General features: G+C 41.3%; 2 protein-coding genes and 1 long non-coding RNA gene across 3 annotated transcripts in view; 1 reads left to right on the plus strand and 2 right to left on the minus strand.

The window, feature by feature from the left end:
- LOC127584360 (gamma-glutamyl hydrolase) lies at nucleotides 1-15089 on the minus strand. Its single transcript, XM_052041084.1, has 9 exons — nucleotides 14802-15089; nucleotides 11756-11870; nucleotides 11098-11148; nucleotides 9757-9841; nucleotides 9310-9448; nucleotides 6134-6240; nucleotides 5602-5695; nucleotides 1293-1430; nucleotides 1-410 (listed from the first exon to the last, which is right to left on the minus strand). Exons 1-9 carry the CDS (start codon nucleotides 14893-14895, stop codon nucleotides 295-297), a joined length of 939 nt encoding a protein of 312 aa, XP_051897044.1. The 5' UTR covers nucleotides 14896-15089; the 3' UTR covers nucleotides 1-294.
- On the plus strand, nucleotides 15086-22047 carry LOC127584359 (inositol 1,4,5-trisphosphate receptor-interacting protein-like). Its single transcript, XM_052041083.1, has 2 exons — nucleotides 15086-15226; nucleotides 18787-22047. The coding sequence occupies exon 2, from the start codon at nucleotides 18788-18790 to the stop codon at nucleotides 20402-20404; it is 1617 nt and encodes a 538-aa protein (XP_051897043.1). The 5' UTR covers nucleotides 15086-15226; nucleotide 18787; the 3' UTR covers nucleotides 20405-22047.
- LOC127584362 (uncharacterized) overlaps nucleotides 21117-25531 on the minus strand; it is a 10916-nt gene continuing 6501 nt past the window's right edge. The window contains exon 3 of the long non-coding RNA XR_007958378.1: nucleotides 21117-21249. This is a non-coding gene — a long non-coding RNA (uncharacterized LOC127584362). The remainder of the gene's footprint in view (nucleotides 21250-25531) is intronic.

Raw genomic sequence — 25531 nt, forward strand, 5'->3', positions numbered from 1 at the left:
TTGCGGAATATATATTTATTAAAGTAATTATATCACCATAGAAATGATGCAGATATAACAAAATAGTGGGGAAATTGCAGAGTAGTGTGTTAGGAATGGTAAGCTTTAAAGCTTGCAAGTCATATTAATAGTGCAATTAAGTTCAGGGTCTGAATCTGAAAGTGATGACCATATTCATTCCATCACTTTAGATTAGTATGGCGGTGAGTTGAAAATAATGTGTTTTCTGCTGGAGGTAATTTTGTGGATATCTTTCAAAATTATTTCAATAACTAAAACCTAATTTGTAATTCTTTAGAAAAAGTAGACCTGGATATAGCTGGATGCAGGTATATATTGTGGGTTGTAGTTATAGATCAGAGCTGCTTTCTCTTCTTCTGGGCTTGGGAAATAATGCAAGCTCTTCCGGGCTGTGAAAGAAATTAAGTAATTAGTAGCAAACAAAGCAAGAGGGCAAGATAGCAAAATAAAGAACAGGTTCACATTGAACAATGGGAGAAGTGGTGCCTTGAGCACATGGCTGGCATTATGAATATCATTCTCACTACAGAGACCAACACCAATAACAACACACTCAGTTGGTAGAATCAGCCACCACATCACCCAGTGATTTATCCTCAAAAAGCATCACCTCCTCAATGAACTCTGACTTATTTTTAAACCAGAGAAGGCAACACGAATAGAGGAAGTAACACAGGAAATTATGTTGAAACCTGAGGAGTGCACTCTGGTAACAGATCACTCCAGTCCAATACCCCAATCAAATTTTCATGTCTGAAAGTACTTGCCAGCAGGACATTTAGCTGTACAGCAATCATGGTGAGGGCAGGTGCTGCTTTCTTCAAAATCTACACCAACACATTTAACAAGGTTACTGGATAGTGTTTGGGAACAAAACGCTGCATAATTGTCCCTCCTTTGACTAAGGCAATATCCCTAAGCTAAATCAGTACAGAGAAAACATTAAGTCTGGGACTTTCCTGGTAGGTGTGCGACACTCACTTCCTACACCAATTGACCTATAGGAAGCACTGACAGAATCCAACATCTTAGCTGCCATTCTATCAGTTTGGTTACTGGAACTGAAGTATAGAGAAGGCAATGCTGGATGTACTGCACATGTCGTTGAGGTAGGAGATTAGATTCATTCCGTCTTAAACATTTATGTGAGTATCAATGCTAATTCATTTGACATTCACCTCTAAGTTATTTGTCAGTGTACAAAAGGGAAAATTCTATTTTTAAATATCATGACTCAATGTTTTTCATGATCTTGACTGTAAGCAAAGTACCTTCATTTACAAAAAAATCAGCCAGGAGAAAGGAAACTTGAACGGCATGTGGAGAATGTGGGAAAGCCATATCCAGCTGCCACTGAAACCGACTTACTTCTGGGTGCCACTGAACCCCGTAGAAAGGATAATGGATGCCTGGAGTGATTGACAAATGAAAGGTCTTCGTTAGGAATATATGCACAAATAGCCAGGTATAATCGTCTGTTCATCATGTCTTTAAAGCAGATCATTGTATAATTCTGTTCTGTTTGCAGCTTGCATTTATGCTGATAATATAACAATAAAAGAAGAAAGTCTCATGGAATATTTTCATAGAGTTATAGAGAGATTCAGCATGGAAACAAGCCCCTTAGCCCACCAAATCCATGCAGACCATCAAGCACCCATTTTTACACTAATCCTACACTAACCCTATTTTATTCTCCGCATGTTCCCTTCAACTTTCTCCATCTACTCACTAGAGGCAATTTATAGCGGCTAATTAACCCATCAACCTTGATGTCTTTTGGATGCGGGAGGAAATCAGAGCACCCAGAGGTAACTCACACAGACAAAGAAAGAACCCGAGGTCAGCATTGAGCCCGGGTCGCTGGAACTGTGAGGTAGGAGTTCCACTAGTTGTGCCTCTGTGCTGACCTACCTTTCTAATATATGAAATAAAAGCAGGAATAGGCCCAACAGTGCCTCAACTTGCTCCAGCATTCATTAAGATTTAATTTCAAGTTTGCTCTAATTCATATATTATGGATTGAAAATAACCTTGCAGTTGCCAATTTTCTAAGAATTACTGTTGATCTCGAGAACTGCTTAAGACCACCAGCCTCTAACTGACAGATGGGTATATAATACAACCATGTGATTTAGGAATAGTTCTGTAACACTAAGTTGCAGATTTACGTTAAATTTCATGGCACAGAGACAGGCCATTCAGCCCAAACAATCCACCTGCATTTTTGCATACTCCCATTTATTCTTATCCAACTATGTCAGTAAAACACTCGACTTCTTCTCCCACATATGTCTATTTAGCCTTTACATTACTTGCATTCAGACTGTTTGCTTCAAATACTTCTGACATTAGCAGGTTCCACTCAATTCCCTATCTCAGAGGTTTCCAAATTATGATATGCACACCCCTGGGGGTAGGGAAGACATCTCTGGTGCAGGAGAGCTGGCTGTGTGTAAGAACCTCGTCCATGATGGATTTGTGAGGGTAAAGGCATTTACCAAGAGGCTGGAGAGAGGACTAGAAGCCTTGGAGAACGGATTGGGGAGATGATCAGGCAGATAAATGGAGGAAGTGGATGGGCAGATGGCCAGGTTACTGGATAAGGACCAGGAAGATAAAGCATCAGGTACACGTCTCCTAATTCTCAATTTTCCAGTCTGAGAGCCTCTCAGGATCTATTTTAGATAGGCTCCTCTCAATATCTAATATGTTTTAACATCAGCTCTCATCTTTTCAAACTCCACTGAGTACAGGCTAATCTCACTCAGTGTTCCAGGATTTAAATGTTTTAGTCGTGATAAAGAGGGATGCAAGAGGTGGGGGAGTTACATTATTGATCAGGCAGAATGTCACAGCTGCACTTAGAGAGGAGGTTTCATCCAGCAAGGCCATATTGTGTAGAACCCAGCAATAAGAAAGGTGCAATCACTACATTGGGATTATAAACAAAGGCCTTCCAACAGACAGCAGGAGCCAGAGGAACAGATATGCTGGCAGATCATCGAAAAATATAAACAATGGGGTAGTTATAGTGGGAGATTTCAACTTCTTCAATATTAACTAGGACTCCTTTGTGCCAAGAGCTTAGATGGGGAAGAATTTGCTGGGTGCCTTCAGAAGCGTTTCTTAAAACAATACGCAGATAGTTCAATTAGAGAAAAGGCCGTACTAGATCTTGAACTGGAAAATGAGCCTAGCCAGTTTCAGTGGGGGAGCATTTTGGGAACAGTGATCATAATCTGTAAGTTTTAAGACAGATATGGATAAGGATAAAACTGGTCTTTGGGAGAAAGTGCCAGATTGGGGTAAGACTAATTGCAACAGTATTGGGCAGGTGCTAGAGAGAGTAGATTGAGAGCAGTTGTATGGGGGTAAATCCACATCTGACATGTGGGAATCTTTTAAAGGCCGGCTGGTTAGAGTTCAGGACAGCATGGTCCTGTGAGGATGAAAGATACGGATAGCAAGGTTAAGGAAGAGTTTAGTCAAAAAGAAAACGGAAGCATATGTAAGGTTTAGGTCAAGACTCTGAGGAATATAAAGGAAACAGGAAACAACTTAAATAATGAATTAGAAAGGGTAAAGGGGGCAATGAAGTGTCCTTGGCAAGTAGGATTAAGGAGAATTCCAAGGCATTTTATATGTATATTGAAAGCAGGAGGGTAGCTAGGGAATGGGTAGGTCCAAGACAAAGGAGGGGATTTATGCCTGGAGTCAGAGGAGGTGGGCGAGGTCCTAAATGAGTACTTTGTATCAGTGTTCACCAAGAAGGACATGGGTGATGGTGAGATCATGGAAGCATATATTGATATTCTTGGGGTTAGAGTTAAGGAGGAGGAGATGTTGGGTCTCTTGAAAAACATTCAGGTGGATAAGTCCCCAGGGCCTGATGGGATCTATCCCAGGATACTGAGGGAGGTAAGGGAAGAGATTTCTGGGGCCTTGACAGAGATCTTTGTATCCTCTTTAGCTACCGGTGAGGTCCCAGGGTACTGGAGAGTAGCCGATGATATTCTTTTGTTTAAGAAGGCAACAGGGATAAACTACAAAATTATAGGCTGGTGAGCCTTACATCAGAGGTAGGGAAATTATTGGAGAAGATTCTTAGGGACGGAATTTACTTACATTTGGAAAAGTACAGACTTATCAGGGAAATTCAGCATGCCTTTGTGCAGGGGAGGTCTTGTCTTGTTGAGGAAATAACAAAAATGATTGAAGAGGGTAGGGCAGTGAATGTTGTCCACATGGTCTTTAGGAAAGCATTTGACAAGGTTCTTCATTATAGGCTGGTCCAGAAGATTAAGTCATATAGGATCCATGGCGAGTTGGATATAAAAGTGGCTTGGTCATAGAAGATAGTGGAGAGGGGTGTTTTTTGACTAGAGGTGTGTGACATATAAATGATCTTATCAAAGACATAGATGAGCTGACTAGTAAGTTTGCGGATGACATGAAAAGTGGTGGTGTTGTGGATAGAGAGGAAGGTTGTCAAAAGGAAACACTAGGATCAGTTGGAAATTTGTGCAGAGTAATGGCAGATGGAGTTTAATCCGGACAAGTGTGAAGTGTTGTATTTTGGAAGGTCAAGTGCAAGAGGAAAATATACAGTAAATGGCAGGACGCTTAGGAACACTTGTGTACAGAGGGGTCTCGGGGTGCAAGTCCATAGTTCCCTGAAGGTGGCAACACAAGTGGATAGGGTGGTAAAGAAGGGGTATGGCATGCTTACCTTCATCAGCCAGGGCATTGAGTATAAAAGTCGGGAAGTCATGTTGCAGCTATATAAAACTCTAGTTAGGTCACATTTGGAGTACTGTGTGCATTTCTGGTTGCCCCACTACAGGAAGGATGTGGAGGCTTTGGAGAAGATGCAGAAGAGATTCACTAGGATGTTGCCCGGATTAGAGGCGCATTAGCTATAAGCAGAGGTTGGTCAAATTTGGATTGTTTTCTCTAGCATTGGAGGCTGAGGGGCGACCTGATGGATGTACATAAAATTATGAGGCATAGATAGGGTAGATAGCCAGAGTCTTTCTCGCAAAGTAGAAATGTCAAATATTACAGGGCATAGGTTTATAGTGAGAAGGGGAAAGCTTTTTGTTTTACACAGAGAGTGGTGGGTGCCTGGAATATGCTGCCAGAGGAGGTGGTAGAAGTAGATACAATAGCAATGTTTAAGAGACACTTAGACGGACACATGAACAGGCAGGGAACAGAGGGCCGTGTGCAGGCAGTCGGGATTAGTTAGATTGGCATCATAGTTGGCACAGGCACGGTGGGCTGAGGGACTATTCCTGCGTTGTACTATTCTATGTTCTTTAAGTTCTATGAACAACCCTCCTCAACCTGTTACTTCTACAATGAGGTTGATATGGTACACAGAGGGATGATGAAAAATACATGATGATTTTAATTGAACTATTCTTATGGACCTTATGTTTCAAGGACGACCAATTCACATGCACATGGACGTTAAACAAATGAGGACGTCGTACAGGACATGCCACAGTACAGCCATTTATCCTCTTGCTCCTTTATTTTAATCCTACAATAGCAATATCACTTTATTCACCTTACCCTCCATAGTTGACACAAACTGCACACCCTTTCTGCCAGTGTTAGTCGTCAGGATCGAATAGAATTTATCCAGTTTCTCATTTTCCAGAAAAGTCTGCGAAAAAGCAAAGAAATTATGGTTCACATAAAGCAAATATATGTTTGCTACACAGGAGGAGCTTGAGGATCATTCTGGACTGATATGTTCAGATAAGTTGATTGATTTTGCTCACCGATAACTGTTATGTGGAAAAATAACTTTCTTCATTTAATTAACTGACTGATGGAAGACATTACAATATCTTCCTCTTTGCACCAACTTGTTCTTCACCTCTCTTCTTAAAACATTTAATTCTGCTGGAGTCAACGACAGTGCTGTTGTTCAACAGGTCTAAAACAGTACTGGATGTAATGTGAAGAGCTGCACCAATACTTAAATACAATTGATGTCTTGGTTCCTGAACTAGTTTTTCACAGGAGATCTTGTGCACTGCACAGCCTCTGCTGACCGCACTAGCTGCAAAAACATACCAGACATTAAGCAAAACTTTACCTGTACGGGAAGGGAAAAGTGATGGAAGTTTGCAGCCAGAGGCTCAATGGGCAAAGCACCGTAAACATCTGGAGGAAAGTTCTGGAACATTTTACTAGATGCGGCAGCTGGGAAGAAAGAAATGAAGCTGATGTGAGGTTGATGAATGAATGTGTTCCTCTTCAAATAAGTGTAAGGTTTTGTATCACCACACATCTGAAAGAGTGCATCTGGCAATGGAGCACTTCCAATGCACTGCATGAACAAGTCAGCCTAGATATAATACGGTCAGAAAACTTCCTCCTGATCTGCAGCAAGCGTGTTACCATAGAGATTCTTTCTCATTGTGCATATGAATATCTGTACAAGCATGCAAATTAGGAGCAAGTCTACACCACCATTTAATAATAACATTGCTGATCTGATCTTAACCTCAACTCTGCATTTCCGCCTGCTCACATTAACCTTTCACCCTTCAGATATCAAGAATCTATCAACTTCTATATTAAAAACATTCAAAGATTCCATTTCCACTGCCCTTTGAGGAAGAGAGTTCCAAAGACTCACAACCCTGTGAGAAACAAAGATTCACCTCATCTCCATATTAAACACATGATGGTTTATTTTTAAATCGTGACCCTCCAGGTGTAGACTCTCCCACAAGAGAAAACATCCTGTCCACACCACCATTTAGAACCTTATCTGTTTCAATCAAGTCCCCTTTCATTTCTTTAAACTATAGCAGATACAAACCTAGCCTGTCCAATCTTTCTTTTTCAATCTTTTTATTAACTTTCAAATTAATACAGAATATTATATATATAACATCGGTAATTATACACGTAATACAAAGAGTTCGGGAGGACAATCATGACATATATAGTCATAAAGAATAAAAGAAGACATATTCTAAGCCCCAGGGTTTCTTAGTAAACGAATATATTACAAAAAAAATCAAAACAAGAAAGAAAAAGATTTATTATACATAAAAAAAACAAATTGAAAAAAAATTATGTAATAAAACGAAACAAACTGGAAATAAATTTCAGAAGAAAAAAAACTGGACCGATACTTCTCGATGAACGAAGAGCATTACTATGTCATCAACTCCGCTCCTCTAAGTTCAAAGACTATTGAAAAAGGATCTGTATCATATGAAAATATTGAATGAATGGACTCCAAACTTCCCCAAACTTAAGCAAAGAATCAACAGTGCCACTCCTAATTTTTTCTAAGTTTAAACATGACATAGTTTGAGAAAACCACTGAAAAGTGGTGGGAGGTGTTGGATCCTTCCATTTAAACAAAATGGATCGCTTGGCCATTAATGTAACACTGTCCAATCTTACAAGTGGGTCCCCTCCCCCCACAGTTCCCATCTGCTCCCCCTACCTGTCAGATTCCATCATCTGTGGCCCTTTGTTGCCTCTATCTATCGCCTCCCAGCCTCTGTCGCTATTTCCACCCTCCCCTCCTCAATCTGCCAATCACACCCCTCACCTAGATCCAGCTCTTGCCCCAACCCTTCCCTTCACCTTTCTATACTGTCTCCCCTCTACTCTTTCAGTCCTGATGAAGTGTCTCAGCCTGAAATGTTGACTGTCCATTTCCTTCTACAAATGCTGCCTGACCCGCTGAGTTCCTCCAGCAGTTTGTCTTGGGCTTACAAGATAACCCATGTGTCCCAGCTATTAATCCAATAAAACTTTTCTGAACTGCTTCCAATATATAACAACCTTCCTTAAAGAAGGCAATCAATTCCATAAACAGATTCCAGATGTGGTTTCACCAATGCCCTATAAAACTGAAGTATAAGCTTGCTGCTCTTATATTCAAATTCCCTAGCGATAAGCAATACCATTCCGTTAGTTTTATTAATTACCTGTTATACCTGCAAACCATGCACCAGGACACCCAAATCCCTCTGCATCTCACAGCTCTGCAACCACTTAGATAATATGTTTCTAAAATTTTTTTCTGCTAATGGACAATTTTATATTTTCTCACATTACACTCCATTCGACGGATCTTTGTACATCCACTGAACTTACTTAGCCTCTTCTGTCCTTCATAGCCTCTTTTGTCCTCTTCACAACCTACTTGCTCACCCTTGATTGTTTCATCAGCAAACTTAGCAAGCTGACCTACAAGTAATTTATATCAATTGCAAAAAGCTGAGGGCAAAGCATCGTTGCTGAGGCACATCACCTTTCCAACCAGGAAAAGACCAATTAATGCCTACTCTTTGTTTCCTGTTAACCAGCCAATTAAATCCAACGTTACCTCCAACACCATGAGTTTTATCTTCCACAATAATCTGATGTAGCACTTTATCATTGCCTTCTGATATCTAAGCATTCAGTGGTTACCCTCGACTTCCCTTTCACTATACCACGTCTACTTTGCCTGATTACCTTGGTTTATTTTCTAAGAACCCTGCTATAAGGTCAATAATGACAGAATCTAACATCATCCCTCTGACAGATGTTAAACTAAATGGCCTGAAGCTTCCTGCTTTCTGTCTCCCTCCCATTCTGAATTAAATTGAGTTCCATTTGCAATATTTCTGGAATCTTCACCAAATCTGGGCAATTTTGGAAAATTAAAACCAATGCATCAATTAAGACACTAGGATGACATCCTTTAGGATCTCGGAACTTGTTAGTCTGCAGCTCCACCATTTCCTATGTAACATTTCCCAGGTGACTGTAATTTTCTTGAGATGGTCCCTGCCTTACAGTTCCTGGTGTACTTATACCCTCTCCAATGAGACTGATGCAGAATACCTGTTTAATTCATCTGCCAACTCCTTAGACTTTTTCCCATAGAACTGACACACTTTGTTAACACTTTTTTAGAATATCTATGGACACTCTTACTGTATGTTTTACATTTTGACCAGTTTTATTTGGTGCTTTTTTCCCTTCCTTATCAGTAATCACTCTTTGCAGTATTTTATCCCCAGGTTCTGACCTGCCACTTGTTTTTGCATTATATTCTTTTTTTAAAATTTTCATATCAACATGTTTTGGTTAAGCATGCTTGGTGCGCCCCCCTCTCTTGCTAACTGGACATAAAGGGATGCTGCACCTGGTTTTCAGTACCAATATCAACCTGTTTAATGCAACAGAGTCCCACTGAATTCTTTTTACGTGGCAAATTCCAAGTCATAATACTTTGTCACAAAGTGATCTTACCATTGGTCAGATTAAGTGGGAGAGAAATGTTCTCAGTGTCGGTGTTTATCAGTAAGTCCTTTCCAGCAGTCAGCGTGACCAGGACCTGTAGTCCCAAACAAGTTCCCCATATAGGAAAATAATCACCACTATCAAAGGCCTGCAGAAATAACACCGAAATGGCATGAAACAACAGAAGAATAAACATACTAAACATGGGTTGCAAGTAATAATCCGTATCTGTTAAAATTTTAATGTAACAAAGACATTTCTGCATCAAACCATGCCAATGCCTCTGACCACATTTGTGAGATCCCCATGACAGAGCTCACATTCACTTTAAGTACTTGAGGCCAAAGGTGATAAGCAAGATACAATTTACCTTGCAGAAGTGTTGGAATGGTAAGCAAATCCTGTCTTATTTGGAGGCAAATTAAATTCAGAACAAGTACACGACACTAAACCTACCTTTACTGCAAGATCATAGAATATTTTTGCAACTTTAACAAAACTGGATGTCTTCATGTTAACTGCTCCACCAGGGAAGAGAACACTGGGAAGAGGAAAGGGACATGCATGGCTGATGGAATGTTTTATGCAGCATTATGTACATTTTCTTTGTTCCTTCATCCCCATAATAGTTTAATCTCTTCATTCCTCGTATGGTTCATAGCATTGATTACAAATACTGACACAATTATTTATTCAGATGTCAGTGAGGGCTCAGTTGGGAGCCCTCCATCTCTTCAATCAGAAGGCTGCGGGTTCAAGTTCCACATCTGCGAATCAGCAGTTAGTCTTGTGAACAGTTCAGTGCAGTACCAAGAGATATTAAATCAATGCCCAATCCCTTGTGTTAGATGGACATCAGATATCCTACAGTGCGATTCTGGAGAGCAGCAGGGCATTTCTCCAGGTGTTCTGTCCCTTAACCAAGATCACTATAACATGATATGGTCATTGCCTCTAATGTATGGGGGCTTTGCTGTACACACATTAAACTGATATTCAGGGCACATAACTGAATGTAGAACAGAGTTCAAATTTTCAGTGATTTTTTTCCCCACCAGGCATTTGTGAGGATTGGAGGAATGGGGAAATGGGGATATTGGGAGTGTTGGGGCAAGAGAAGGAAGAGTGCTGGTGTACTTGAAAACAAACAGGAGGGATATGATTGCACTGGAGATGGTGCAGAGGAGATTCACCAGGATGTTGCCTGGGGTAGAGTATCTATGAGGACAGAGTAGGTAGGCAGGATTTGTTTCCTTGAAGTGGAGAAGGGTCAGGAGGAAAATAAAATTAAGAGGATCGTTGTTAGAGTAGATGGCAGGAAACTTTTCCCCATGGCAGAGTTATCTAAAACTAGAGGGCATAGGTTTAGGATAAGGGACAAGAAGTTCATAAGGGATGTGAGGAAGAACTTATTCACCCAGAGGGTAGTTGGAATCTGGTATGCACTAAATACTTATTATATGTTGTGGGACTTCTATCTCCACCGCTCACTGAATCTTCGAGGAACAGAAGCTAAGGTCCAAATGGGTTTAGTATTGGTAGGTATTTTATGGTCAGTGTGCTGTATGACCCTATGATTCAATATAAGCTCATAAATCAAAAGATTGTTAATAAACCACAAATGATTAGCAGGGTTATTATACAGAAACACCAAAGAAATAGTTAAAATCTAATTGTATTCCAAAATCACAAAGGCACAGGTATGACCCAAATCTTATAGCAGGAGAATCTGCTGTTTACATCTAGTTTAAATCTGACAGTTCACTGGTTATAAGGATAACTTATTGATTTACTTACCCATTGATTGAATAGAATATCCTTTCATATTCTTCATGTGTCAAATTCAGCCTGTGTTCAAAACAAGCATTTCAAGTCCAATGTTATTTACATATTTTCCATTCATTGCAAAAGCATCTCATGTATTTGATTTCCTGTATTAAAAACCTGCAAACATTTCATTAGTTACTCAGCTGGATTGTTTTCCTCTTACCCTCAACAATTTCCTCTCCTGGCCCTTAAAGCACATGCTCTTGCTGACATGAAATTCCACATATTAGACAGCCTTCAGTCTTTGCTCTAGTGGTTATTTGGAAAGGAAAAGGTTAAGTAGTTGCACTTATAGTGTGCATTTCATGATCTCAGGACTTTCTAAAACACTCACAACCCATGAAGTAAATACTTCCTGAAGGTAGTCATTGTTGTAGTATAAAGAACTCTGATCAACTTTCCTCCTAATTAGCTTCATGGCATTCAGGCAACCTATGGCTTGAACTAAGATATATGGTTAACAATAGCTATATGTCATTTTGTTCTACCATGTTCACACATTTAAAAAGTGGCTGGTCTAAGAAAACTAAGATTGCTCTCATAATGGGACATGTATCTAATCTGAGTGTATTCATCCAATTCAATCCCACTTGTTCAGTTTAACTGACCCACAAACTGTGAAGCGTACCTGATTGGCACCACTCTGCAGCCGGCTGATTCCAGATACTTCACATAAGGCGCACCAATGTAAGTCTTCCCATGCGGAAGAAGAACTGGATCATGTGATTCCTGTGCCAATATCCCTATGGGGAACACAAATATAGATCAAGCTTAAGGGTCAATAAACACCACGTTAGGAAAGGTAAATGTAGGAGTGCAGGGTCATTCAATTTACCTTTCGAACTTTCCCTCTTTACTTGAAGGTTTCAAGTGCATGTTATGGTACCATTTTATCCAAGAATATCATTGTTCAACAAAGAATATCCATGGAGGATGATTCTGGAACTATTTTTATTTCCTGCTCATAAAACTGATCCAAGTGAACCATTTGAAATCTACTGAAAGCACCATATTAAGAAATGTGATAAATTCTGAAAGACTACAGGAAGATGTAGAAAAACAAGCAGGATGGATTCAATGTTTAGAATGGTCAACTAACATTTTTGATGAAGGAAAAGAAATGCATCTGGTATTTTATGAGGAAAGGTTAGGTCGGCAAGGCTTGCATCAGTGCAGTGTGGAAGATAGCTGATGATTGAAACAGATAAGATCCTAAAGGGTATTTTCTTTATTTCAAAAATATACTTAATTCATAAAAATAAATACAGTAAATATAATTCAGCCAGTACAGACGTCTTTCTTTATATTTACTGTGCCATCAAATCAATATGTTCAATTTACAATGCATCAATGTCACGTATGTTTCCTCATTAAGCAATACACCTACGACCCAGTCTCTGGGTGTCCAGTGGCGGCAGGATCTTTGACTGTGGTCCTTCCCCACAGAGCCTTTCCGGTGGCTGCCCCAAGCTTCAGCAAGCATCCTCTGCATGTACTCCTGCACCCTGGAATGTGCCAGTCAGCACATTCACTTATGGACATGTCCTTACACTGCAAGACCACCATGTTTCGAGCAGACCAGAGTGCATCCTTCACCGAGCTGATGATCTTGCAGGACGTTCCTTGCTGACTATGCCTGATGGACTTGTGGTCAAACTATTTTTTTTGCAGAAACTTTTATAAGGAGGACAGATAGTACAGCAAGATCCAACTGAATAAAACATTGCATAGCAATGAGGCCAGGCCCATCCTTCACAAGGTTCCGCATGGAGGTGAGGAAGGAGGCCAAGGACATATACTTAGGAAACTCTGACATGAAGATTGCAGGGGTGGGGAAGGAAACCATTGTTGGGTTTTGCTGTTCCTTCACAGCTGATGGGCTCATATCCTGGAGCTGCTTACCCAATAACACAATGGACATAACTTATCCGAAGGACTGGAGCAGTTCAAGATTGCTTACCACCACCTTCAGAAGGGCAGTAAGTGCTGGCCTGTCAATGACTCCCACATCCCGTAAACTTTTTAAAAATGTTAATGCAAAACTTATATAGAGATGAAGAAATTAGGAGCAGGAGTAGGCCACTTGGACCTTTGAGCCTGCTCTGCCATTCGATGTGACCACGGTTGATCATTCAAATTCAAAATCCTCTTCCTGCTTTCTTCCTATACCCCTTTAACCATTCTATATCTAACTCCTTCCTGAAGATATGCAGTGATCTGACCTCAATAACTTTCAGTGGTTCAGTTATTGCTTGAAGGGTTCACTCTTTGCTTGAAGAAATTTCTCCTCTGCTCCATTTGAAATGCCCGACCCTGTGACTCCTGGTTCTGAACCTCTCCACCTTCTATGCCAATGTCTCACTTTGTCTATTGGAGTTCTGCAACCCACAAGTCCACATTAACAATTTGGATGATGGAGTAAATGGTTTTGTGGCTAAGTTGGCGGATGACACCAAGATAGGTGGAGGAGTAGGGAGTATTGAGGAGACAGGAAGGTTGCAGAGAGACCTAGATAGTTTAGGAGAATGGGCAAGGAAATGGCAGATGAGATTCAATGTTGCGAAATGTGCAGTTGTACACATTGGAAACAGAAATAAACAGTCAGATTATTATTTAGAAGGACAGAAAATTCAAAGTACAGAAGTACAAAGGGACTTGGGGGTACTCGTGCAGGATACCTTAAGGGTTAACCACCAGGTCGGATCGGTGGTAAAGAAAGCGAATGCTATGTTGGCATTCATTTTGAGAGGTATAGTGTATAAAAGTAAGAAAGTGTTGATGAGGCTCTACGGGGCACTAGTGAGGCCTCATTTGGAATACTGTGCACAGTTTTGGCCCCATATCTTAGGAAGGATGTGCTGATGTTGGAGAGGGTTTAGAGGAGATTTACGAGGATGATTCCCGGAATGAAAGGGCTTACGTATGATGAGCGTTTGTCGGCTCTTGGACTGTACTTACTGGAGTACAGAAGAATGAGAGGGGACCTCACAGAGACATTTAAAATGTTGAAAGGACTGGACAGAGTAGATGTGGCTAGGCTGTTTCCCTTGGTGGGTGATTCCAGGACCAGACGGCACAATCTTAGAATTAGAGGGTACAGGTTTAAAAACAGAGATGAGGAGAAATTTCTTTAGCCAGAGGGTGGTGAATTTGTGGAATTCCTTGCCAGGTACAGCAGTGGAGGCCAGATCATTGGAGGTGTTTAAGGAAGAGATAGATAGATATCTAAATAGTCGGGGTATCAAGGAATATGGGGATAAGGCCGGAAATTGGGATTAGAATAGTGTCCTCCCCCCTCCCATTTCTCATTTCTGTTTCTTTTTTCCCCTTTTCCTTGGAGCAGACTCGATGGGCCGAATGGCCTACTTCTGCTCCCTTGTCTTGTGATCTTGAGATCTTGTGACTTCTTCTTCCACAGTCCCTGGGGAACAAAGATGACCTGCTTCCACTTCAGTTCTGAGGTGGCTACACGAGGATCCACAAACGGGGCAGGAGATACTTGGTGATATGGGAGGTGGTGACCACCGATCCCAGGGCACACATTTGGAATGATATGTGCCGTTGATCTGAACAACTCTTTAAGAGGAACAGGAAGTAGGCAGAACTACAAGAATTAAGAGTGGAGGGATAGTGGTAGGGAGATCCCGCTAGCAGTCCCCGCGGCTGGAACTTACCGATGATGGGTCTCTGGTTGATTCGCAGCATCCGGACTCCAGCAAGGGAGCTGCAGCCGAACAGGAGAATGAATAGTGCGGCTGCCTGAGACATAGTTCGTCCGATTTCACCGGATGGGCTGCCGGGGAGATCCAAGACCTGGGAGTAGCGGCGACGGGGATTTCCTCTTTCTCAGCCTGTGGGGCTGTCGGTGAGAGAGTCGCCGAGGTGTGGGTGCGGGGGCACCGGCTGGGAGTTGCCCGGGATCCCCCCGGCTGCCTGGCGGCCGCTGGCGTCACAGGGGGTGGTATTGTCCCGCCTCAGCACTGCGAGCACAGGGAGAGGCGGCGCTTCCCAGAAATGGCAGCGTGAACCGAGCGGCGCCGCCCGTGGAGCGACGCCCCGGCACCGGCTGAAGCGGGCTTCGGGGGCCACGGTCGACCAGGTAGGACCCGCCGGACCCTCGGTGCCTTCCTGGCCTCGGCCGGCTCAGGGTTGCTGTCTCAAGGCCAGGTTACAGATACCCCATCCCCCCTCCCTCATTCAGCGCCTCTCCTTCTACAGAAGTTCGACACTGTTACTTTCACAATCAGGAGCCCCGGCATGTTTTGTTTGACTGTTGCTCATCACCGCGCCGCCGCTTCTGCGGCAGCTACCGTCCCGCAACAAACCGACCCGGGCTGCGCCCGCACTTTGTACCCCACCGAGTTTGATTGAAGTCGCATTTTTCATTCTTTTGCATCGTGCATTCTGGTGCGTTTATTCACCACGTGTGCCAATGTAGGCAGTGTCTTTAACGCTCCTTTCAGGGCACCCCAAGCGCTTTGCACCCATTTATACACTTTTGAAGTGTAGTTATTGTTGTAATTTAGGAACCACCGCTAATTTGCGCGCAACGTTCGCCCACGTACAACAAAGTGATAATGTTAAACTATTTTTAACAATATTGATTGAGGAATAAGTATTGGCCAGGACATCGGGGATAATCCCCCTGTTCTTCTTCGAAATAGTGCCGGGAGATCTGAGCGAGCAGACGGGGCGTCGGTCTAACATTCGCAGACAGCACCTCTGACGGTGCCGCACTCCCTCGGTACTGCACCGCTGCGCAAACCGAGATTGTTATGCTTAAATCTCTGGAGTAGAACTTGAACCCACTACCTTCTGACTTTGGAGGTGCGAGTGCTGCCAACAGACCCCAGAGTAGACGGGATACACCCAATGGCACTTATGATTTAATTAATTTTAAAAACAAGGCGAAACACACGATCCTTGGCAATGTGGGCTCGGTACATAGTGTACTTTGTCGACAAAATGGCGAAATAAAAAGTGAGACAGAGTCTCTGACCTGAAACGTTAACTTTATGTCTTTATGCAGATGCTGCTTGACCGGTTGAGTCCAGGATTTTTTTTATTTTTATTTAAAATGAAAGTGTTTTTCAAATGTTCGTCTTTCATCATAACTTCATTAATAGACGTTTATGTAAATATACACAGTTATATGCACCTGTGTGATTTGTGCTGCAATTTAAAGTAGGTGGCTAAAATGCTGTTGACAGGGTAAAAGTGGATGGATAGTTAGGATTTATTACCTCAGAAGACTCTGCACTTTTTTCTTTAGTTCTGGTGAAAATGTGATCAACAAACAAAACAGGAACAATCTGCACTTTATTTCCACCTCCTAGTAGTAGAATTTGTCAGAAACTCTCCTTTAAAACTCAAGTCATTTCACTAGTTTGCTTTTCCTCAGTTTCTTTCTTCTTGTAGCAGGCTTCTTTAGAACTTACTTGGTATTTATTTTCAAGAATAATGTATACATTAAATCTCCCTTGTCAATGGTTGCTCCTCCAAAATGTCTTAAAACACATTCTTTCGTTAATGTACTTTTTAAGCATGTAACAAATCCATAACTATTTGCTGAGAATCTGACATTGAAAAAAATGCTGCAAAAACCAAGCAAGTTAGGTAGTGAGGAAGAAACTTAACAGATCTGGAGAAGTTAGAAAAACAGTTTTAAGGTGCAGTGAAGGTGGGGGAGGGGAAAGAACAGAAGAGGTCTGTCATAGGATGAGATGTGGGTGAAATTAAGTGATAAAAAGGCTGATGAAATAAGGCAAAATGGCTAATGACATTCCAGTAAAGATTCAAGAGATGGGTCAAGACAATAGAGCAGAATCAGTGAGATGCTTTTGAATTCAACATTGAATATGCAAGATTGTAATGTGTCCAGATGAAAGATCTTGAGTTAAGGATAAATTTTTCTGGAACAGTGTAGGTGGACTAGAGCATGGAAATCAGAGTATGGTATGATTGAAATGAAAGGTGACTGAAGGTCAGATCTGACTTCTGTTTGAGTTTAGACAAAAAGTATTACTTCAATCCTTATAAAAGGCTTCATGTCCAAATGAGAAGAAGGATCCTGCTGATCAAAGATGATACAAGTACCATGAGTGCATGGTTGAATAGAGGTAGTCAGTCCTAGGCTGTGGGACTCTTGTGTTGGCAGCTGTGGGGGGAAGATACAAGTACCATGGTGCCTTCAAATGTTACTCTCATTTGTGAATACCTAAACTGTAAGATCTTGTTTGCTCACCTGCACAAAATATTAAAAACTTTGGATGGCAATGAAGCTGATATTGAACACAAATAGCAAATTTTAAAAGTGAATTTATATAAAAGAAAAGTGAATAAAAAAAGGTAGTGTGTGCTTAAGAGTCAAAAGTATCGTGAGGAAAAAAATCATGGTGATGATTGGTCATGTAGATTGACAAATAAGATTTGAAATTAGCAATTTAAAAACAAAACAAATGGATATTCGGGAAAAATACTGTGGATTATGGAAATCTGAAATAAACACAGAAATGCTGGTACCGTTTTCATGAACATCTTGTGCACATTTCCAAAGCCTCGATGCCTTTCACAAAGTTCATTGCCGAGAACTGAGAACAATATCCCAATTGAGGTCTATCACCTTACATAACTTCCTTGTTTTGTCCTCTATTAATAAAACCAAGAATCTCTTAGGCGTTTTAAAACAAACATTTATACATAGACTCATGTGTCTCTGTTCCTGCACCATTAAAAAATGTCATTTCATTTGTGCCCCTCCTCATCCTACTGACCAAAATCTCTGTACTAAGGGGGGATTTGATTATTTATAAGATAGAGAGAGTAAGTCATGTTTCTGTCAGTATGTGCTTCGATTTAGTAGGTTGGCGAGGAAATGGTTATAATTTTAACTTTATAAGATCAGAACTATGTTAGGTAGTGAGCTGTCTTTTTTTCTCCAGGGAGTAATAGTCCTTCAAGAGTTAGCTGGGCCTATTTCAGGCTGTGATGGAGTTCACATTGTGTAAGATGAATGTGCAGTGTTTATCAGAGTTGGAACGGCTTCCTAGACTCATTTTGAAAGCCCATGGTGGGGTCAGAGAGGAGTATTTCATATTTCACCTCCACCTTCAATTGCTCCTTTTACCTGACTTTTCACCTTTTTCACTTTGTGGTCTTGGAAGATTACGTAGACAGTGTTATGATGCACCAGACGCTACAGTTGGGGAAAATTGGATGTCTCAAGGGCTCATTTCCCTTTATTGCTGTTGTGTCTCTTCTCTAACTAGTGATCACTGGCATACTACCAATGCTTTCCCCCTGTTCTGCAGACTATGGTATCTCCTTTATTAATAGATTGGGTATCCTCAATTTCTTTCAAATTTGTTTCTTCCCAATTGTGAAGTAACCTACTGCCCTTAGAATCATCATGCTCATGCAAATATAGCTTTTGAAGGTCTGAGCTTGGCAATATCTAATCATAATGCATCAGGAACTTAGGTGTGCCATCCGTAATTTTCTAGTCATTAGTTTTTAATGGATGGTAATGTTCCCATCATTTGTAACTGTATTTCTGGTGAGTCTCTGCAATGGTAATGCATGTTCTTGAAAGGATTGTCTGTGTCCTGTATTCAATTGCAATCCACCTGCTAATTCCAATTATCTGCTTGTTGTTCATAGGATGCCAGCTCTGTTGGGGCTTTTCAGCGTGTGCCTCCTGGTGATCACGGGGAGCTTGTACCACCCCCGCCTCCTGAGTGATGAAGTAGAGAGTGAAGAGGTCCGGTCAAGAATGAAGGAGCAGGAGGTTCAGTACAAGCTGGAGATGGAGCGGCTCCAGAAAGAAGTGGAGGAGAAAAGTAACCGTGATCATAATGTGAAAGTCAATACGTTTGCAAAAGCGGAGGATCCAGAGAAGATGGATTGGAACACCTGGAATATTCTCTTAATGGTCACAATTCTGTTCCTGGAACTGTGGAGAAAAGACACATGGCCACATATTCCCCATGACTATAACAGTGAGGAAGAGGAGGAAGAAGAAAAGGAAAATGAGTTTCCTCAAAGAATTTACAGCAACATTTTAAACATTCCTGATAAAAGCGTGCTGGATCAGTTTTACAACATCTGCATTGAGAACGTGAGCCAAGAGCCAATGCAGACCTGTGAATTTGTAGAAAGTTTTGTGGACAATCTTTTGGAAGCCTGCAGAAATCTTTGTCAGTGGGACTCTGAGCTGATCCTTGAAGACTGCCTGGGCATTGGGAGTCAGTTTGAAAAATGGGGCTGCAAGACGCCATCCGTATATGATATTTTGGTTCCAATTTTTCTCCAGGATGGATATTGTTTTAAACCGGAGATCTGTTGCTGTGACATCCCACCTGATAAACAGAATTATGGCAGGATTCTCATGGTCACACCAAACAGCGCTGAGTTGGGCTGTCAGTGTAAAACCACAGAACTTGAAGGAGATGTTCTTTGCCTTATTCACAGCAAGAGATTTGAATCTGATGTTCATGCCAATTGCCTAGCTTCTATCATGTGCTCCGACTGGTACTTGGATTATAAGAAAGTTGTGAAATGGTTAAGGGTTGCATTAGCTCAATCCTGGAACAAAATTTGTCATAAATATGACTTTGTACTTACCTTCCACAATATTACTGGTTGCTGTGGTTTAAAAGTCCAATATCAGTCAGGACGAACCATTCACATAAAAGTCTTCCCTGCTGTGAGACTGAAGGATTCGGATGTCTATCTTGTATCTAGTTTTTCAGATTACTCCAAGGATAATACGCTATCCACTACCTACTGGCACATTTCTTGTGCTGTCTGTGAGTATAGGTTTCTGAAAATCATGGCCAAAAATGTCCCTAAAAGCAGCTGTCACCTCAAGTGTCTTCAAATATTGATCTTTCTAACTGAAAAGCTGCGCAGTTCTCCAGATCAGCGATATGTTCTTGGGTCTTATCTTTTTAAGACGATCCTTATGCATCTGTTGTTAAGTCAGCCATATTCAAACTGGCATGAATGTCACCTGGAACATAGGCTTAGAGATGTTTTGAAATATCTTGGAAAATGCTTGGATGAGAAACGGCTCCACCGATTTATGATCGGAAATCAAACCTTTCCTAAGCAAATTGGAATTCCAGAAATGCTTCTGCAAGCAGAACCTATAAACCTCTTCCGGTCATTTGTAACAGAGCGTGATTCTTACAGTCAGGCGCTTATGGAATATCAGAAAATATTGAGGGACATGGGTCCGTTAATGATGGAATGCATTAAAGATAATACAGTCAGCTGACTGAAAACATTGCCTTTGCTCCCAGGTTGGGAGCAGAATTATTTAAGATGTGTAATATTTACAGTTCTGCTAAGAGTACAATCTAATAGATGTGTTATTTATATCCCATTCATTCCTGTTGTCCCTTACTTGGCCAAATATTTCCTCTCTTGGGTGATGGTGGGAGGTTCACTATTTTGGATAATTCCAATGCATCAGCCACCACTTTCATCCCCCTCATGGGATATTCGCCACCTACTTGTAAATCTTGATGTTTCAAAGATAATAAAAGTGACAGTATACTGAGGATTCCCACTACCTTTCTAGAGAGTTGCATGTGAATTAGCCCTCCTCTTGAAAATGTAATTGAGTGGTTTTGTGAGACGCCATCGTCATTCCAAATGGGATAGGCTGGCAGTGAATGGCCTGGTTTTTTCCCAAAGGGGTAAATTAAGCAATGTGTCAGTCTGTGTTTTGCTCTAGTACTTCTACAGGGATGTAATCAGTAAAATTTAAGCCAAACCAACAATTTAGTGTGGCCAAACTTCTAATTCTTGCTCAATGCAATGCAGAAATCCTGATTCATTCACAAAGAGTTCATCGAAAATGAATTGTACAAAAACAGCTGATTCTCCAATTATTACAATATGTCAAAGTATTCATTTTTTGCTGTGTTATGTTTTTCATAACTTCAGTACCAAGTTTATGAAATGTGAAACTTCACAGCAAAGATCTTAAGCATAAATTATACAAGACTTCACTAAGAAACTGAAAGAAAGAGAATGTGCTGATATTTGTAGGCCATGACAGTTTTCTCCATGGATTTTTATTTCCTGGGTTTTTTTTTGTTCATGGGAGGGTGTATTCTGCAAGAAAAAATAATATTTTTACAAGGGGATCATGAGGTTTCTAAAATAAAGGAGGTTGCTTCTCAACCAGATATTATTGGAGACACAAGAGACTACAGACGCTGTAAACTGGAGTAAAAAACAAACTGCTGGAGGAACTCAGTAGGTCAGGCAGCATCTGTGGAGGCAGAGGGATGGTTGACGTTTTGGGTTGAGACCCTGCATCAGGACTTCCCTCCTTTTACCAGAGAACACAAGCTTTAAGGTTTAGTTGATGTGTGTTTCTGGGGATGAACATGAACCAAGTACATTGGAACGCCACTGCAACTGCTTGTCGGAATTGAGGTGGGCTGATTTAAATGTACCTCAATGTAAGCTAAAAATGTGCTCCAAATGAGGATAGACTTTTCTAAACCTTTCCCCAGGCAAGGTTCAAGAAAATTTGTCCTTTTGACAGGTGTTCCCTCTTGCCTCTTACCACATTTTTAAAAATCTTTGTATTTGTTCCAACAAACGTACACTATTCCTTGTTTCATCATTGCATTCAAATGAAAATTCATGCAATCCACTACTCACTAACATATCTTTTTAAAGAAATTAATTATGAAACCCTAAATTTCATCCTTTAACACATTGATTTTTTTTCAAAATAACTCATTATCTTTGATATTTTGTTCAAGCTTGATATTTTGTACTAAAGGCCTTGGCATTCAACCACAGTGATTTTAGTAATTGCCATGTTCCTGTGTAATGTGTGTATAACAGGGTGATGTCTATTATACTCTGTTTTACATTAAATAAACATTTTTTATATTTTCTAATGAGTTCACAAACTCGGTATTCTTAAGAAATGGTTTGATTTGTCAGTTCCCACAACTTTACCAAAATGTTCAGAGAAAACTTGGACATACTGTGCATGTAGTTTTTATGTTTATTCTGCATTTGGCCTGGATTTATATGTGTGGGGAAAACTAGATGAGGCTCACAGAGCATAACAACCCAGTACTCTTAGAAGATTATTTATTGGTAATCAGCTTTAATAGAGTAATATAAACATAAATAATACAACATAAGATGTAACATGAAGTTGCCAAAAGTATGATGTAAAATACTACAAAATGTGCTCTTATGTGACTCATCCTTGTGTCCATTTAGAATGTGAAACAGTTTTCTCTACGGCTCCATGCAAGTTGTTTCCAAAACTCTTCCCTGAGAATTCGTAACTTTATAATCCAAAATCAAACCTGTGACCATTTAATTGATTGAGCTTTCTCTTTTGATTGATTGTACCATCTTCATCCTGTATATCTGCTACAGGACCATGAATGGTCTGATATAAGAATGTTTGATGTCCAACCATAAGCACATCAAAGATGCATTGATCAGTACTTTAAAAGTTGTAACTCTAGTTAGGCTGCATCTGGAGTACTGCATTCAATTCTGGTCGCCCCATTATAGGAAGGAATGTGGAGGCTTTGGAGAGGGTGCAGAAGAGGTTTACCAGGATGCTGCCTGGATTGGAGCGCATGTGCTATAAAGAGAGGTTGGACAAACTTGGGTTGTTTTCTCTGGAGTGGTGGAGGCTGAGGGGAGACCTGATAGAAGTTTATAAAATTATGAGAGATATAGATGGGGTACACAGACAGTAGTTTTTCCCAAGGTTGAAATGTCTAGTATTAGACATTTAAGGTGAAAATTCAAAGGAGATGTGCGGGGTAAGTTTTTTACACAGAGTGGTGAGTGCCTGGAATGCGCTGCCAGGGGTGGTGGTGGAAGCAGATACAACAGAGGTGTTTAAGAAGCTCTTAGATAGGCACATGAAAATGTAGAGAATGGAGGGATATGGACCATGTGCAGGTAGAAGGGATTAGGTGACATTAGCCTAATTAGTTCAGCACAACATCGTGGACCGAAGGACCTGTTTTTCTCCCTGACGTTTACACTTTCAAACGCCTGTTGTGGACAGACCCAGCCCACCAAAGCCATCTTGTAATCTACACAATGCCTTGCAAGTTTTGGTGACAGTCACATAGTAGGGGTCTATATGTAAATGCAAATTTTCCGTGATTTCCTTTCCAGCTTACAGCCTGTTTGAGATGTTCAGCACTGACAATAGGTTCTCCAATAACACCTTGGAATTGGAGTTTTGGTCAAAATTGGTTCACCAATACATTTTTACTGAAGGCATGATGACAACTGTTTTGCAACAAAAGGCAACACTTTATCTTTTGCATTCTTCAAAATAAATTAGGAGGCTATTCAGCCCATTTAGTCTATGCTGGCTCACAGAGCAATTGCATACTCCAATAATTTTCCCTGTAACCTATTCTCCCTGTATTACCATAACCCACCTCCCCCACCACACCAAATTCCACTGTTCACCTATACAATAGGGGCAATTTAACAGCAGTCAATTAAACTACCACACCAGATGTCTTTGGGATGTGGGAAGAAACCAGAGCACCTAGGGAAAACCCACATGGTCACACCCAAAACATACAAACTCTACACAGAGGACAGCATTGAACCTGTGTTGCTGGAGCTGTAGGCAGCGGCTCTACTTACTGCACAAGTGTGCCACCTAACAAACAGACCGCAATCAGTGAGGATAGGCAGCAATACTTCTGGCACGATTATTCTCAACACTGGTGCCCCACAAGGCTGCGTCCTCAGCCCTCTACTCCCTATACACTCACAACTGTGTGGCTAGATTCTGCTCCAACTCCATCTACAAGTTTGCAGATGATACCACTGTTGTAGACCGTATCTCGAACAGCAATGAGTTGGAGTACAGGAAGGAGATAGAGGGCTTAGTGGAATGGTGTCATGACAACAACCTTTCCCTCAATGTCAACAAAACAAAAGAGCTGGTCACTGACCGTACATGCACCTGTCTACATCAATGGTGCTGAGGTCAAGAGGGTTGACAGCTTCAAGTTCCTGGGAGTGAACATCACCAACAGCCTGTTCTGGTCAAATCACATAATGTCCTGGTCAAATCACGTAGATGCCATGGCCAAGAAAGCTCACCAGCTCCTCTACTTGCTAAGGAGGCTAAAGAAATTTGGTTTGTCCCCTTTGACTCTCACCAACTTTTACCGATGCACCATAGAAAGCATTCTATCTGGATGTATCATGGCTTGGTACGGTAACTGCTCTGGCCAAGACCGCAAGAAGCTGCAGAGAGTTGTGGACACAGCCCAGTGCATCACGGACATCAGCCTCCCCTCCTTGGACTCTGTCTTTACCTCTCATTGTCTTGGTGTAGCAGCCAGCATAATCAAAGACCCCACCCGGGACATTCTCTCTTCTCTCCTCTTCCATCGGGTAGGAGATACAGGAGCCTGAGGGCACGTACCACCAGACTCAAGGACAGCTTCTACCCCACTGTGATAAGACTATTGAACGGTTTCCTTATACAATGAGATGGACTATGACCTCACGATCTACCTTGTTGTGACCTTGCACCTTATTGCACTGCACTTTCTCTGTAGCCGTGACACTTTACTCTGTACTGTTACTGTTTTTACCCGTACTACCTCAATGCACTCAGTACTAACTCAATGTAACTGCACTGTGTAATGAATTGACCTGTACGATCGGTTTGTAAGACAAGCTTTTCACTGTCCCTCGGTACAAGTGACAATAATAAACCAATACCAATTACAAAGATTTCCACAGTCTCTGCTTACCACAAAGAACGTCACAGCCAGTCAACTGCAATCACTGTTCCACTGGAGCTACTTTGTGCACAGGAACCTCCCACAAACAGAAAGTGATAATGAGGCAACTGCCTAACTGAATGGGGTAAACTTCAGCCTCTTCAACTTTTGGGGGGGAGGGGAGCAGCCATGACTCTTCTCATAGAGCCTTTTGTACAGCACCTAAACAGGCCCCTTGGCCAGCCATGTCTATGCTACATGATTTATTTTTCGACGCTAATCCCATTTACCTTGTGTTAGATCTGCAGTCTTGTGTGACTTGGTGATTTGTCTTGATGCTCCTTAAGTGTCATGAGAATATCTGTCTCCATCACCTCTTCAGGCAACGCATTCCAGATTCATCCACCTTCTGTGGGAAAAATTTTGCCCTCAGATCCCCTTTAAACCTCCTCCCTCTGACCTTAAGCATATGCCCTATTGTCTTAGGTACCCCCTGCATGGGAAAAAGATTTTTGTTATATATCCTATCATCCTCAACCTCCTCCGCTCTAGGGAAAACAAACCCAGGCTATTCAGTCTCTCCTTATATCTGAGATGTTCCATTCCAGGCAATATGCTGATGAATCTCCTCTGCACCC

This window comes from Pristis pectinata, chromosome 29 (assembly GCF_009764475.1).
Source record: "Pristis pectinata isolate sPriPec2 chromosome 29, sPriPec2.1.pri, whole genome shotgun sequence".
In the NCBI taxonomy this organism is placed as follows: Eukaryota; Metazoa; Chordata; class Chondrichthyes; order Rhinopristiformes; family Pristidae; genus Pristis; species Pristis pectinata.